At 37.8% G+C, this 16,785-nt stretch overlaps 1 protein-coding gene across 1 annotated transcript in view; it reads right to left on the bottom strand.

Moving 5' to 3' along the window:
* Positions 1 to 16,785, bottom strand: part of LOC128703008 (uncharacterized) — a 76,866-nt gene that overhangs the window by 33,599 nt on the left and 26,482 nt on the right. Inside the window, exons 7-11 of the mRNA XM_070103623.1 lie at positions 11,619 to 13,473; positions 6,388 to 6,589; positions 3,654 to 3,762; positions 3,336 to 3,544; positions 1,323 to 1,464 (exon numbers count right to left, since the gene is read on the bottom strand). Of these exons, the coding sequence (XP_069959724.1) occupies positions 1,323 to 1,464; positions 3,336 to 3,544; positions 3,654 to 3,762; positions 6,388 to 6,589; positions 11,619 to 13,473 (2,517 nt within the window). The remainder of the gene's footprint in view (positions 1 to 1,322; positions 1,465 to 3,335; positions 3,545 to 3,653; positions 3,763 to 6,387; positions 6,590 to 11,618; positions 13,474 to 16,785) is intronic.

Genomic DNA, 16,785 nt, shown 5'->3' with positions numbered 1-16,785 from the left:
GAAAGAAGCTGTTTTACTTTACAGTGATTTTTGGTTTACATCAGTAGACCAGAACCTAACCTGCTGTATAAGCAGGGCCTGTACTGTAAATGTGCCACATGTGACTGTACATCTAGATTTGGTGAATGCTGCTATGTTTGGCTATGACTAAAGTAGCAACTCCACCAATCATTTTTCAGATATCTATTAATGCCAAATCTGGATAGCACCAGTGTTAAAAAAAAAATTTGAAACTACAAGGTAAAAAACAAAAAGTAATTTGATAAATAGAATTTTGATGGTCAGCGAAACGAATAATACTTTTTTAGGCCAGCTAAATCTTCTATTCTATCGGTTGTAATTCTATAAGAATAAATTTAGGGTCCAGAATGTGTAGGGAGGTGGGAAGATACATTGAATTTTTATTCCTGAAGATTTACACTCTGTAATAATTGTATAAATATCATCACCATATTTGGAATGGGCTGGTATGTATTAGGATATATGCTGTTTAGAGTTTCACATATCTAAACTGCTGTAATCTGTGCGCCTCTGCTGCAAAAATCATGATAGTGATAGTGTGACATACCACATAGATGGTGAGTGTGAGCTGAGTTCATGGCGTTTTTTGGGTCAGATCTACCTGCATTGGTACAAGGGATAACAAGCTGTCTATGTTGTGGGGAGGTGGGAAAAAAAAAAAAAGACATATCTAAACTGCTGTATCTGTGTGCCTCTGGCAAGATAGTGATAGTGTGAATGATGTTGAGTGTGTTTCATTTTTGGGTCACCCTGCATTGGTGGGAAACAGCTGTCATGTTAAAAAAAAAAAATAGTACAGTAGAGCAAGTGCACAACAGATGAAACTAATTCTTTCAAGGAAGGTTCACAAGTAGAAATAACAGGAATTACTTCTTTGGTCCAACTATTACGGCTCAATTGAGATTGCAACATTTAATATAACTAACTACTAGCCACTTATTGCAAGTGCATAGACTACAGTAACAGTGGTGATGAATTAGACACATGTGCAACACTTGGGTATCTTCATTGTGGAAATGTTTTGCCACACAGTGGCTTCATCAGTCCAATACAAAGAAGAATGGTGAATATCAGGAGTTTGAGATAATCAATTCCCTCAGCCTGGAGCTGACTCCAAGGTGAGGGGACTGATTATTTCAAATTCCTTCTGATCTTCACCATTCTTTTTTGTATAGGACTAATGAAGCCACTATGTGGAAAAACATTTGCTTAATAAGGTACCAAGTTTTGCACGTGTCTTATTTATCAACTTGTCGCTTCTCCGAACCATTTATCTAAGTTACAGTAGTGTGATGTAGTACCTGATAGAGAACAGAGTAACACAGACGTTGTAAGAGTGAATGCTGTAGACCATATCTCTTGGCTAAGCTGCTTTGTACTACAGGACCAAGTTGTTCTGGGTCACCAGCAAGAACCACTTGACCAGATGAACAGTTCACCAATCTTGAAACAAGAATAATCATCAATGCATCCCAACTTTACACAGTTCATTGTATATCCTCTTGACAAATTTTATGAAATATGTTTATTATTAAATGTAAAAAGAAGGAAAGATTTATAAGGTTTTGCTTTTTGAGTCATCCTGCTTTGATGGGAGATAACCAGTAATGTTGAAAAAAAAAAAAAATTATTATGTAATATTCTGTACACAGCACTCACATCATGTGAATCTTAATCTATCAAATGTGACATTAAATAAAGATGCAAAAATACTATTAGTGGCAAAAACATCCAATATATTTTTAATAAAACTGGAGTATCACTATTGTCTATTTTGGACCATTCAAAAAACTATTCTTACATCCTAAAGCACTAAAATTTACAAATTATCTGCAGAAATTACATTTAACAATTAGTTATGTGATGCAAAATAATGGGCAGTGTGCAGTAGGCATTGGGTATAACATGTAGGTAGCATTTATGGATCTGCCATACAATATACAGTGGAACCTCGAGTTTTGAGCACATTGACTATCGAACGCTTCGAGTTTTGACAGCTTTTTTCGCACCAATTTTGTCTCGAGTATTGAACGTGCCCCGTGTTTCGAACCGCATACCAGACCTGTCCGCCTGCCTGCGCAGGCGTCGTGAGCCAGTCTAGCTTTGTTTATCCTTGAGTGAACATTACCCTGCGCACTCATCCACACATTTCACAATAAATTCATTGTGTTTAGTGCTTGTTTATTGATTGTGACTTGTGAAATAAGCCACCATGGGCCCAAAGAAACTTCCTAGTGGCAGTCCTTTGGTAAAGAAAGTGAGAAACGCCATAGAAGTGAAGAAAGAAATTGTACAAAAATACGAGGCAGTGCACTGCAGTGGTGGAGGCAGTGGTTGAGGCAGTGGTGGAGGTGGTGGCTGAGGCAGTGGTGGAGGCAGTGGTGGAGGCAGTGGTGGAGGCAGTGGTGGAGGCAGTGGTGGAGGCAGTGGTTGAGGCAGGGGTGGAGACAGTGGTTGAGGCAGGGGTGGAGGCAGTGGTTGAGGCAGTGGTGGAGGCAATAATAAGTCCTCCCTATCTTCCAGATCTCAACAAGTCTTCAATAAAGGTATATAAATGTGATTTTAAATGTTTATTTAAATGTTTATTTATCTATTTCATTACTCATTTAAGTACTATATGTATTTATAATTGTTTTGTGTATGTAAAACTATAGTTATTCTTTAAAAAATAAATTTTTTGTGAATATTTTTGTGGGTCTGGAACGGATTAATTGGATTTACATTATTTCTTATGGGAAATATTGCTTCGAGTTTCAAACGTTTCGACTTTAGAACTAGCTCCTGGAATGGATTAAGTTCGAAACTCGGGGTACCACTGTACTACATTTACCAACCAAGAATTACATCTCAGAATTTACTGTATGGGAAAAACAATCGTTGCTTAAAACTATTGAAGTCTCATCTCACCTGGTTTGGGATATGCAGAACATACTGTAATTTATGGCATTGAAAATGCTATTCCTTCCCCCAACCATCTCAAAAATTTACTTAGAGTTTTGGTGGCCAAGTTATATTGCTCATAGGTCTCAACCTAAGCTTAGAGAGGTATTTCAACACTAGACAGTAATAAAAAACTCCTGTAAGAGGTCGGAAGTACAGTGCCTGCACTCTCAAGGAGGGGTGTTGATATGTTGCAATTTTTTAACTGTAGTGTAGGCATGCCTCCAGCAAGACAGTGATGGAGTGAATAATGATGAAATTGTTTCTTCTTTTTTGGGTCACCCTGCCTTGGTCGGAAATGCCGATGCGTTAAAAAAAAAAGCTATCATTCTTTGTGGTCTAAATATTGAAAAGGTATGGTGACTAGAGCTTACCCTAGAGCAACTAAGCACTCTGGTTCAGTTAACTGTCCGGCTTCATCCACCAGCACATGACTGAAGTGGCCATTATGAAGACCGAGTGTATACATTACACCAGCAGTAGTTGCTGTAGTCACTATGATCCGCTGATGTACACGTACAGATAGCTGATCACCACTGCAACAATATGGACGGATGGTGTCAGGGATGGTGTCTTCCAGTCTCTGAAATACAAAAAAGTTTTTCTATAGGTTTCTGTAAAGTATGTTTTTATAGTAAAATAAGTCAGATATTTCATTCAAATAATCTTCATGTGAATGTTCTTCTTCTCACCTGATAGGCATTTAACCGAACCAAATCCATCTTGCTCAAATGGCCATAAGTAAGTAATCTCTCCATTACAAGGTCCGATGCACTATTGGAAGGTGTTATTATTAAAAGTCTGGAAATTGAAGAAACAAAACTGTATTAAGAGTACAACTACATCATTATTTAGGTTCTTATACAATTTAATTTATCCTTACTGCATCTAGTTAACCCTTTGAGGGTTTCGGACGTACTAGTACGTCTTACGCGCAGGGGTTTTTGACGTACTAGTACGCATAAATTCTAGCGCCGTCAAATCTCGCGGGAAAAGGCTGGTAGGCCTCCATATGAAAGAATGGGTCTATATGGTCAGTGTGCATGGTATAAAAAAAATCCTGCAGCACACAGTGCATAATGAGAAAAAAAAAACTTTGACCGTTTTTTTGGAATAAAACAGCGACTTTGCACTGTATTTTCGTATGGTATTTATTGTTGTATTCTAGTTTTCTTGGTCTCATTTTATAGAATGGAAGGCATATCACAGAAATTGAGATGATTTTGACTGGTTTTACAATGAAAAGTACCTTGAAATTGAGCTCAAAGTAGCAGAAATGTTCGATTTTTACCAAAGTTCAAAAGTAAACAAATCATGCCAAGCGTCCAATACACGTCAACTGGTGAGTCTAATATTCTTTTGCAAGTGCGCCAATATGATTTATATCATTTTTTACACTAATGCAGTAGTCTGCATAACAGTAAATCTTCCAATTTTGTGTGAGAATAAAAATTCAAAGTGGAAAGCAAAAGAATGTAAGAGGGGCCTTGAGACGTGACTAATGAACAGAGGAAATGTCATTTTAGTGCCAGGAATGTATTTCTTGTTTGTTCTGGACCCTATTCGGAAATTGGCATTTTTCGAAATTTGTGTGAAATTGGCAAAATTGCTAAATTCTGACCACTGTATTGGATAGTTGAAAATGGTAAATGGGTGGTTTCTTGCACTTATTCAATAGAAAAAATGTAGTTCTATCGAAATACAGTGGACCCCCGGTTAACGATATTTTTTCATTCCAGAAGTATGTTCAGGTGCCAGTACTGACCGAATCTGTTCCCATAAGGAATATTGTGAAGTAGATTAGTCCATTTCAAACCCCCAAACATACATGTACAAACGCACTTACATAAATACACTTACATAATTGGTCGCATTGGGAGGTGATCGTTAAGTGGGGGTCCACTGTATTCATGTTTTTTGTCGACTAGTACAGTGGAATTGGCAGAAAATGGGGCTCAAAGTGGGCAAAATCGCCGATCTGTAAACATCGCCGAGACTGCTAACTTCGCGAGAGCATAATTCCGTAAGTTTTCCATCAATCTCATAATTTTGGTGTCATTATGATCGGGAAAAGATTCTCTATCTTTTCATAAGAAAAATATTTTTTTTTTTTTTTTAAATTTGGCCGACCCTGAGAATGAGTTTCTGAGAGGGCCTGTCGACCCTCAAAGGGTTAAAACATAAAAATTACCAACACTTACATTTATCAATAAATTATTTATTTACACAAAATTAAATATCCCTTTTGGTTTGTATACTGGTAAATTGGCACATGTAAACCTAGTGTTAAAAGTTTTTATGAATATCTTCAATGGAGATAAATGGTATAAAATACCGACAAGATGGAAAAGCAGAGACGAATGCAATACAATGCAATCCTTTACCATGTTTTTCCCACACAGTGAGCTTTATCAAGTCACAAACAGATGTTTGTGACTTGATAAGGCCCACTGTGTGGGAAAAACAATCAATAAAGGTTCACATTATACTGCATTTGTGAGTATCTTCAATCTGAGTCTCCTCAGCTAAGTTCCTCATTGTTATAAATCAGCATCAGTCTTCTGGATGCTGGCCTTCTTTAATATACTTCCACAATCTTCTGCTTTGAAGAATAAATAGGTACAATGCAGTGACTGGAACAATACACAAATAACCTGCACACAGGAGAGAGAAACTTATTGTGACATCTGGGTCCGATTCTGATCATTAATTACTCGCACACAAGTGCGAAGGGAAGGGAGCCTTGAACTTTTCACACATATATCTGTTAATGGTTCCAATGACTGCATCTTCCATGACTTACTCTCAACTTCATAAATTAGAGAGGAATATTTACTACTAGAAACACAGAAATACATTGATAAGTGTTACCAAATAGAAGAAGAAATTTGTAAGATTTGCATGTCTTCCTTCCTTCATTCCAACTTTATTATCCTCCTTTCCTTCTTTTGTTTTAGTTACTTTCTAATAAAAATTGTTTTAATACTTCTTTTTACAGTATATTTTTTACTGTTTTTCAGAATTCTTTTATCAGCTATGTACTGTAAAATAGCTGGCTTTTTTCCCACCAAATCTGGGTATTAATGCCTAAATTTGTTGTTTGTATACCCTTAATGTCCTTAAATATAAGCAAATAATAGCTGTTGTCATTGTAAACTTAAGTCAGGATTAAGCATGCCCAAAATGCTCTGCATAATTAGATTATTAGATTCTTTATTTCAGCCTGATACAATATTTGTACAGAGGTGGGTGACATTTAGGTGTGCATGCAGGAACCTCTTAGTATTCAGAGCATTTAAGGCAAACTTAAGCTTATCTTAATTAAGATCATGGGCTTTCTGCGTGCACAGTTAAATGTCACCAATCTCTGTACAAACACTGTATTATGCTGAAATAAATCTTTGTCTTTGTTTATTATTATAGTACCTGGTGTGTTGCATCATGGTGAGAATCTGGAGTGCAGTCTCCACCAGTGTCACTGTCTTCCCTGTGCCTGGTGGACCGAAGATGATGTAGGGCAGTGGACGGGTGGTTCCATCCAGCACTCTACGAACTGCTAGTTTCTGCTCCACGTTCAAGCTGTCATTGAACCATTTCAATAAAGGAAGCTTAGCCAAGTTTTTTACACCTGAAATGACACATTTTAGTATTGTAATGGATTAATTCGGAGAGCTTTATCTTTTTTTTATTAAAAATTGTTATAAATTTTTTCCTAATCATCATTTTCTTATCAAAACAAGAGTGGTAATAATACATAACTTCAAAGAATATTACATTACAGTATCCACAAGATACAAATATTCTTATTCTATGGTGCCATAATTCTCAAAAAGCTAATTTTTAAAAATGCACTCCAGTGATAGTTGTACTGCATTATTTTGTTTTAAATAACAGTTTAGAGTTTTAACCCTTTCAGGGTCCATGTCGTAGATCTACGGCTTAACGTTGAGGGTCCAAACCGTAGATCTACACCATGAGCTCAGCTCACTCTGATAAGCTGTGAGCGGTAAATTTGGGCCTAGATATGAGAGATACATCTATGTGGTATGTGTGCACCACATAAAACAAATCCTGCAGCACACAGTGCATAATGAGAGAAAAAAAACCGAGACTGTAATTTTCGATTAAAACAGCAACTTTGCAGTGTTTTTTGTATGTTTTTTATAGTTGTATTTGTGATTTCTTGGTCTCATTTGATAGAATGGAAGAAATATTACAGAAATAGAGATGATTTTGATTGGTTTTAGTACTGAAAATGGCTTGAAACTAAGCTCAATGTAGTGGAAATGTTAAATTTTGGCTGATGTTCAAGAGTAAACAAATGACCTCACACGTCTAATACACGCCAGCTGGTGGGTCTAATATACATTCACAAATGTGCTGATATTACTTATACAGTTATTACAATATTGCATGACAGTAAATCTTCTATTTTTTGGTTTGAATAAAATTCATTATGTAAATTAAAAATCAAAATGAAATTCATTTGTAAAGCCTCAAAACGTAACTAATGCACAGAGGAAATGTTAGTTTAGTGCCAGGAATGTCTGCATTGTTTATTCTGGACCCTATTTTGAAATTGTAATACTATTTTGAACTTTGCACTAAATTGGCCAAATTGCCAATTTCCAATCATTTTATTTTGTAGTTGAAACAGTTGAGCTGGCGATTTTATGTGCTCAGTCAATAGAATAGAAGTAATACTAGTGAAATAGCTAAGAATTTGGTCGACTGGAATAAGGTAATTGACCTAAAATGGGAGTCAAAGTCGGCAAAATCGCCGATGTGTAAATATCACTGACACATCAGAATTTGCGAGAGCATAATTTCGGCAATTTTCCATCAAATTTCAGACTTTTTGTTTTATTACCTTCAGAAAAAAATTCTCTACTATTTCATAAGAAAAAATAACAAAATTATTTTTTGAAAATTCTTGGACAATGAAATTTGGCCTCTAGACCCTGAAAGGGTTAAACAAAACAAGTTTCTGAAAAAAGTTTAATCTTAAAATGTGTAGTTGATCTAATAAAATTTCTATAGAGTGGAGTAGAGTATATTATACATTTAGGATGACTATATTACTACTTCATAGAAAGCCCCCTTATTATGCAAAACACTGACAGTTTGTAATACTGCAATACACACTAGATAATCAGCTCCTGTACTAAACATGATACTGATTTGCTTTTGGGTAAATAACTTCCTGGATTCTGCAAATTCTTAGGTGATAATATTTTTTTGAGTGAATAATTTTGTAGATTATGCAAGTTCTATGTGGATTTCTCACGTATAGCTGCAAAAATTTCTCAAATTGTCACTTACGTTAAGTTGGAGTAGACCAACCTCTATAATAAAAATTAACCAGTTATAACATACCAAAATCCCAATGCATTAAAATACAGTGGAACCTTGGTATACGACCCGCCCCCTACTCGAACAAAGCTCAGCACTCGACCAAACAAATACGACCTGCCAGAACTTCGCTGTAAACTACTTCACGTTTCTTCGCATTTTTTGGTGGTTTTTGTATAATTTGTAGAAGTCACCATGGGGCCTATGAATATTAGTGATAACAGCCAATCAAACAGAAAACTGGTTGGGAAGAACTTGTTCGATACTCAAATGGAGCAGCACTCAAACAGTGTTTTGGAATGAATTACGGTCGTATACCCAAGGTTTCACTGTACAGTGGACCCTCAACCAGCGATGGCATCGATTAACGATAAATCTGACTAGTGATACATTTTAACGCAAAAATTTTGCCTCGACTAGCGCTTAAAAACCCGACCAGTGCTATTCGTTCCGTACGAGACGCGTCCACTTTGGCCGGAGCGTGCCTCACTTAACCGTGGGTGCCAGTGTTTACAAGCCAGCCACCGCGGTCGCTTCCAAACATACAACTGGAACATTTCATATTATCACAGCCTTTTTAGTGATTGCACCTGCAAAATAAGTCACCATGGGCCCCAAGAAAGCTTCTAGTGCCAACCCTACAGCAAAAAGGGTGAGAATTACTATGGAGATGAAGAAAGAGATCATTGCTAAGTATGAAAGTGGAGTGCTTGTCTCTGAGCTGGTCAGGTTGTATAATAAACCCCAATCAACCATCGCTACTATTGTGGGCAAGAAAACGGCAATCAAGGAAGCTGTTCTTGCCAAAGGTGCAACTATGTTTTCGAAACTGAGATCGCAAGAGGTAGAAGATGTTGAGATACTCTTATTGGTGTGGATAAACGAGAAACAGATAGCAGGAGATAGCATCTCTCAAGCAATCATATGTGAAAAGGCTAGGAAGTTGCATGACGATTTAATTAAAAAAATGCCAGCAACTAGTGATGTGAGTGAATTTAAGGCCAGCAAAGGTTGGTTTGAGAGATTTAAGAAGCGTAGTGGCACTCATAGTGTGATAAGGCATGGTGAGGCTGCCAGTTCGGACCACAAAGCGGCTGAAAAATATGTGCAGGAATTCAAGGAGTACATAGACAGTGAAGGACTGAAACCTGAACAAGTGTTTAATTGTGACGAAACAGGCCTGTTTTGGAAGAAAATGCCAAGCAGGACGTACATTACTCAGGAGGAAAAGGCACTCCCAGGACATAAGCCCATGAAAGACAGGCTTACTCTGTTGATGTGTGCCAATGCTAGTGGTGATTGCAAAGTGAAGCCTTTATTGGTGTATCACTCTGAAACTCCCAGTGTGTTCAGGAAAAACAATGTCGTCAAGGCTAATTTGTGTGTGCTGTGGAGGGCAAACAGTAAGGCATGGGTCACTAGGACTTTTTCTATGACTGGTTACACCATGCATTTGCCCCCAATGTAAAAAATTACCTAACTGAAAAGAAACTAGACCTTAAGTGCCTCCTGGTATTAGACAATGCTCCTGGTCATCCTTCAGACTTGGCAGAGCGACTTTCTATGGACATGAGCCTCCTAATACCACTCCTCTCCTGCAGCCCATGGACCAGCAGGTTATTTCCAACTTCAAGAAGCTGTACACAAAAGCTATGTTTGAAAGGTGCTTTGTAGTGACCTCAGAAACTCGACTGACTCTAAGAGAGTTTTGGAAAGATCATTTTACCATCCTCAATTGTATAAACATTATAGGTAAGGCTTGGGAGGAAGTGACTAAGTCACTAAGAGGACCTTGAACTCTGCTTGGAAAAAACTGTGGCCAGAATGTGTAGACAAAAGGGATTGTGAAGGGTTTGAGGCTCACCCTGAGAAGCGTATGCCAGTTGAGGAATCAATTGTGGCATTGGGGAAGTCCTTGGGGTTGGAGGTTAGTGGGGAGGATGTGGAAGAGCTGGTGGAGGAGGACAATGAAGAACTAACCACTGATGAGCTGCTAGATCATCTTGAACAGCAAGAGGGCAGACCTGAGGAAACTGCTTCGGAGGAGGGGATAGAGAAATTGAAGAAGTTGCCTACTTCTAAGATTAAGGAAATGTGTGCAAAGTGGCTTGAAGTGCAAACCTTTTTAGATGAAAATCACCCTGACACAGCTACTGCAAGCCGTGTTGGCAACCTGTACACTGACAATGTTGTGAACCACTTTAGGAAAGTCATAAAGGAACGAGAGGTACAGGTATGTATGGACAGATATGTTGTGTGACAGAAGTCCAGTGACTCTGAAGCTGGTCCTAGTGGCATTAAAAGAACAAGGGAAGTAACCCCAGAAAAAGACTTGCTACCTCAAGTGCTAATGGAAGGGGATTCCCCTTCTAAACACTAAGAAGATCAACGGTCTCCCCTCCTCCCATCCCATCAATCATCACCAGATCTTCAGTAAAGGTAAGTGTCATGTAACTGTGCATGTCTTCTTCAGTTTGTGTGTATTAAAATTAATATTTCATGTGGTAAAATTTTGTTTTTTTCAATACTTTGGGGTGGATTAATTTGATTTCCATTATTTCTTATGGGGAAAATTAACTTGACTAACGATTATTTCGATTAACGATGAGCTCTCAGGAACGGATTAATATCGCTGGTTGAGGGTCCACTGTATAAGATAAGGGAAACAAAAAAAGTTTTGACAGGCGAACAGGATATAGGAACCCACTGTGTGCACCAGAAAAATCCAAGTCAGATAATCACTGTTTAAGGCATGTTCAACGGTCACCCATCTAACTGTCTTAGTAGCAATAAAATGCTGTATGTTTTTAAGAGGAAGGGTAAGAAATGAACACAAGTGATGAATTTTCATGGCATTCCACTTACTTATTTTGGTAGTTAAACTAATTTCCTTTTCTTGTATCAACAAAGAGAATAATGCAATAATGACTGAGTATTACTTCATGTATAGAGAAATATAAATTAAAATCCTACTTAATAGTCCGTCTAATTCCTAGGTAGTCTTTAAGTACTAGGACTAGTCTGCCTGAAATACACTGGATACTTGTGGCTTTCTTTTGTGCCTAACAATGTTTTCTTACACGTAAACTACATTATTCTTGTACAGTGTGAAAAAGAAATAAAATTTTGAATCTGAATTTTGAATTTGAGCTTGTATTCAAAGAAAGATCTGCAAAATAAGATACTGTAATTCAAATTTTACAAAGTATCTCTTCTTGATTATTAATAAAAAGTTAATTACTGTACAAATTGACTCTTATGGGTTTAGTGCTTGGTAATAATAATAATAATACCAAACAAATTACCTTTGTTCCTCATTGTGAAAACTGGCAAGACAGGAACAATGTAACAGTTTTCCTCCTTGGCTGAACCATAACTTTCATGGTTTTGTTCACCATGATGGGGTTCACAATATACTGTTGGCTTTAATTCATTAAGATGATTGCTAAGTGGCACATGAGATCTTCCAACATCACTTTTTCTAGGACACTGTTTATCATTTGCACTACATGGGTTTTCATGGTCAGTTCTCAGCTCTTCTGGTAACGTAGGTCTGTAGGTCTGATTTTTGCAAATTTGTCCTCCTGTCATTAATGCAGCAATTCGGTTAGTTGTCAGCACTTTTTCCTGTGGTAATTTAGGCCGAAAGGTTTGATTTTTTTTACAATCCTCTCCTTCCTTCATTAAACTGGCAACATGATCAGTCCTCAGTACTTTCTCTTCTGTTAATGAAGGTCTACATGTCTGATTCGTTAAACATTTTACTTCCTTCCTTAATTTAGTGATCTGGTCTGTCATTACAACTTTTTCTTCTGGTACTGTAGGCCTACATGTTTGATTATTTTTACAATCCCCTCCTTCCTTCATTAATCTGGCAATTCGGTGATAGTGTAACTCCAGAGGCCTTGGAAGAAACAATATTTTCTTCCCGCTAGAAGCATCTTTTGGTATTCCATTTACTTTATGCAGTGGTATGGTTACTTGTGACACTGATTCTGCTCTATGACTGTGTTCCATTAATGGAGTAGCTTTCAATTTTGACTGTTCCCCTTTGAGGATCTCCATCTCTTTAGAAGAAGAAAAGGGAGTTTCAACTACAGTAACAGTGGGTAACGAACAAAATTTGGGTTTATTACTTATGAAACATGCTTCACTATTTAAACTGGTTTTACTCTCACTGTCAATGGCATTTCTTGAAGAGGTGCTATTATTTTTCAGTTTAATTTTCTCAACCTTTTTAAAATGAAAAGCATCTTTCTCTAAGCCAGCACTAGCACTCAGATTATCACTAGCACTAGCCACAGTATTATCAACACTAGAATTGACACTGCCCCTAGATTCATCGTCACTACAACACATGGATGAATTTGAACTGGAGCCTGAGGAAGGAACTCCGAATAACCTTGTTACTACAGGAATTCTTGAAGATTGTGGACTTGACTCCTGTTTACAAAAATGTTCTAAAAAATTAGATCTATCATTACAATTTTCTGTGTTTTTGAATTTCTGTAATTCCTTTTTTGTATAATAGTTAACCCCATTCTGCTGTTCATTTAGCAACTGACTTAGTTCTCTTAATTCACCTTTCATTATAAACCGAGTTTTTTTTATATTATTACTCTTCTCCCAGATGAGATCACGGTCTGCTTCCTCACTCACATCAAAGGCTAACTTCTGACTGGCATCATTTTTCTGAATCTCCAACACATCGCTCATTGTATTATTAACTGAATTACTTCCTACAAGCAAATCACAAGGTAATTTGTTTTTGGTGGTAAACTCATTAGAATGGTAATCTGTTTTGACAGTGCCTGTCCCAATCTTAGATCTGTGTTTGACACTCACTTCTGCACCAATGCCAGTTTCATTACTTTCTGATCTGCTGACTTGAGTATTGGAATTGTAGCTGGTAGCAGCGACTCTGTGTGGTGTCTTTTTTGCACTGCTAGCTGATGTGGGGACTTCAGGGTCTATATAACATACCTGGGGAAGCTGAATTTTTAATTTGGAAGGAAAAAGGATATCTGGACCAAGCTGCTTCATAGTGAAGTCCAAAGCAAGATGGCAGCGACGTAGTGGAGTGCGATTGAAGTTGAATCGTACAGAATAGTCTTCCCCATGGTACTCGCTGTGAAATGTTGGGTGGAACTTCAGTAAAACCTGAAAAGGTGAGAACATACATAATAATTATAATTACATAATCATAATTTTTTTATTTTCAAGACACTATACAGCCTTTCCACACTTAATGACAGAGTTCTGTACCTAAGAACACGTTGGTAAATGAATTTGTTGCTAAGTGAGGAGCATACTATAATGGTAGTGGGTCTGTGTTAACCATCTTTAATATTGTTCTAATGTCACCTTTGCACCATTTATAACATTTTTAGTATATTTTTCAATGTTTATACAGTAGTGTACTGCATATTGTAATAAAAAGAATAGAGGAAATCAGCTTTAATATACATTATTTAGATATGCACACTGGTCAGAGAGCCCGTTGTAAGTCTGAGTTGTCAGTAAACGAGTGTGTTGCTAAGTGAGAGGCTGTATAAAGAACTGAAAAGCCCATAAAAGCGTAGTTTAATAAGTGTGTTTTGTTTCAAATGAATACAGTACAATAAAGGAAGTCAACCATGACTTATCATGCCTGCTTTCTTCCAGAACTCATGACTTTTAAACATTTCTCAAGGACTGTAAATTTTAATTTACAGCAGAAAGGTAGGCCTGCAGTAGGACTGCTGGTTTCAACAAATGGTATACTTGGAGGGGGTTGCGGGGGTCAATGCCCCCGCAGCCTGGTCTGTAACCAGGCCTCATGGTGGATCAGGTGGATGGATTTTTGGTATTTCTGGCTACTCTCATAGTCTTTACTAATCAGCCATACAACATTACTGCAGTCATGGCTAAAAATAATGGGCAGTGTTATTATTATATTTACAGGTGCTCCTCGGCTTAAGATATTTCAACTTTACAATGGTGCAAAAGCAATTACTGTACTTTGGAGATGAAACTTAAGATAACTACCTACCATGAAGGTTACAAGTCAGTAACTTGTATTCATTTATTTATTTTTCGATACTGGTATTTAATTAGTTACAGAAATTGTTTGTTTATTCAGTGACAGTATTTATTTATTTAGCATATCATATTCGTATTCGACTTACGATGGGTTTGTCAGAATGTAACCCCATCGTAAGTCGATGAGCATCTGTACATTGATACTTTCAGTGCACGAGGCGAGATGTATCGGCAAGTATCCTTACACCTGCTGTTTATGTTCACTTAAGAGTGCATAGATGGTTGCCTGTTGAGAGTACCATCCTCAAGATAGAGACCCTAAGGGTCCCGATGGAAATAAGCCACAATAATTGATTTTCTTGGATTATCCTGGGTTATTATGCCTACTGGGTAAATAATCTAAAGACTTCAATTTCCACCAGATCAGTTTACCTATGGGTGTCCCCACTAAGAGTTATGCAGGCCAACTTTAATATGGAACATCTTGAAGCCAAATGTTTCTACTCTATCATTTCTTCCATTACGTGGCTTTGCTATATGGACAATACACTCATTATAACTCCAAGAAGATTTAACATCTATCCTTCAACACAAGTTTAACCAGATCAAATCTCCCATTCAATTTACAGTCAAGGATGAAACCAACAATACTCTGCTCTGCAAGTCTGGCAGTGAGCTTCAATTTAAAGTTTATGTAAGCCCACCAATCCTCTCCACTACTATTCACAAATAACATGTGATGATGTTTTTATTACCCCCTGCATTCTCCCGTTCCCACCCTCCTCCCATATATCTATCTATACTGGTCCCATTCCCTTCATGCTTCTGTGTGACTAGCTAGCAGTCCAAGTTGGACCAAAACATCGTCATAAGTTTCTGTATGTGCAGGTTATTTGTGCATTGTTACAATCATGGTTTTGTGACCTTTTATTCTCTCCACTACCATTCACACCCCACAAACACTGAACAGGGCACTGTCAAAGTTTTTTCTTAAGAGCTCTAGGTATCTGAAGTAATGAATTTCTTGAAGAAGAATGTTCTTTTCTGAAACAAATTTTCACCAAACTACTTCATCCTTGGCATTTCATCAGGGACTGCAATAAGTGACTGTCACTGACAAGAGACGTGTACTGTAATTATATTTTTTTAAATAACACATTGGCCGTTTTCCACCAAGGCAGGGTAGCCCCAAAACGAAAAACTTTCACCATCATTCACTCCACCACTGTCTTGCAACATTAACACTCCTCCTTCAGAGTGCAGGCACTGTACTCATCTTCAGGACTCAAGTCTGGCCTGCCGGTTTCCCTGAATCCCTTCATAACTATTACCCTGCTCACACTTCAATAGCACGTCAAGTCCTAAAAACAGTTTGACTCCATTCGCTCCTATCTAACATGCTCACACATGCTTGCTGGAAGTTCAAGCCCTTTGCACACAAAATCTCCTTTACCCCCTCCCTCCAACCCTTCCTAGGCCAACCTCTACCCTCATTTCCCTCCACTACAGATTTATACTCTTGAAGTCATTCTATTTTGTTCCACCCTCTCTACATGTCCGAACCACCTCAACAACCCCTCCTCAGCCCTCTGGATAATTGTTTTGGTAATCCTGCACTTCCTCCTAATTTCCAAACTATGAATTTTCTGCATTATATTCACACTGCACATTGCCCTCAGACACGACATCTCCAGCCTTCTCCTTGTTGCAACATTCACCACCCATGCTTTGCACCCATGGACAAAGTTCTTTGTCTCCACAGACACCTCAGTACACCACTTACCTTTTCCCCCTTGTCAGTTCTATGACTCACCTCATCTTTCACAGACCCATCTGCTGACACATCCACTCCTAAATATCTGAATACATTCACCTCATCCATACTCTCTCCCTCCAATCTGATATTTAATCTTTCGTTACCCAATTTTTTTATCCTCATCACCTTACTCTTTCCTACATTCACTTTTAATTTTCTTCTTTTTCATACCCTACCAAACTCATCCACCAATCTCTGCAACTTCTCTTCAGAATCTCCCAAAAGCACAGTGTTATCAGCAAGAGCAACTGTGACAACTTCCTCTTTGTGTTAGATTCTATATCTTTTAACCCCACACCTCTTGCCAACACCCAAGCATTCACTTCTCTTACAATCCCATCTATAAATATGTATATTAAACAACCACAGTGACATCACACATCCTTGTCTAAGGCCTACTTTTACTGGGAAATAATCTCCCTCTTTCCTACATACTCTAACCTGAGCCTCACTATCCTCGTAAAAACTTTTACTGCTTTTAATAACCCTGATGATTCTGGCAGATTCTGGTAGAAGCAACAGAGGCTACAATAGGAAGATTTTACAAGCAGCACTTCTATGACATGGTTGCATCAGTGGCACCAACTATGACACAACTTTTTCCTCCCACTCCTTCAGAAGATATCCTGGTACAT

The sequence above is a fragment of the Cherax quadricarinatus genome, chromosome 86 (genome assembly GCF_038502225.1).
Source record: "Cherax quadricarinatus isolate ZL_2023a chromosome 86, ASM3850222v1, whole genome shotgun sequence".
Classification (NCBI taxonomy): domain Eukaryota; kingdom Metazoa; phylum Arthropoda; class Malacostraca; order Decapoda; family Parastacidae; genus Cherax; species Cherax quadricarinatus.
This window is presented reverse-complemented; position numbering and strand designations above follow the sequence as displayed.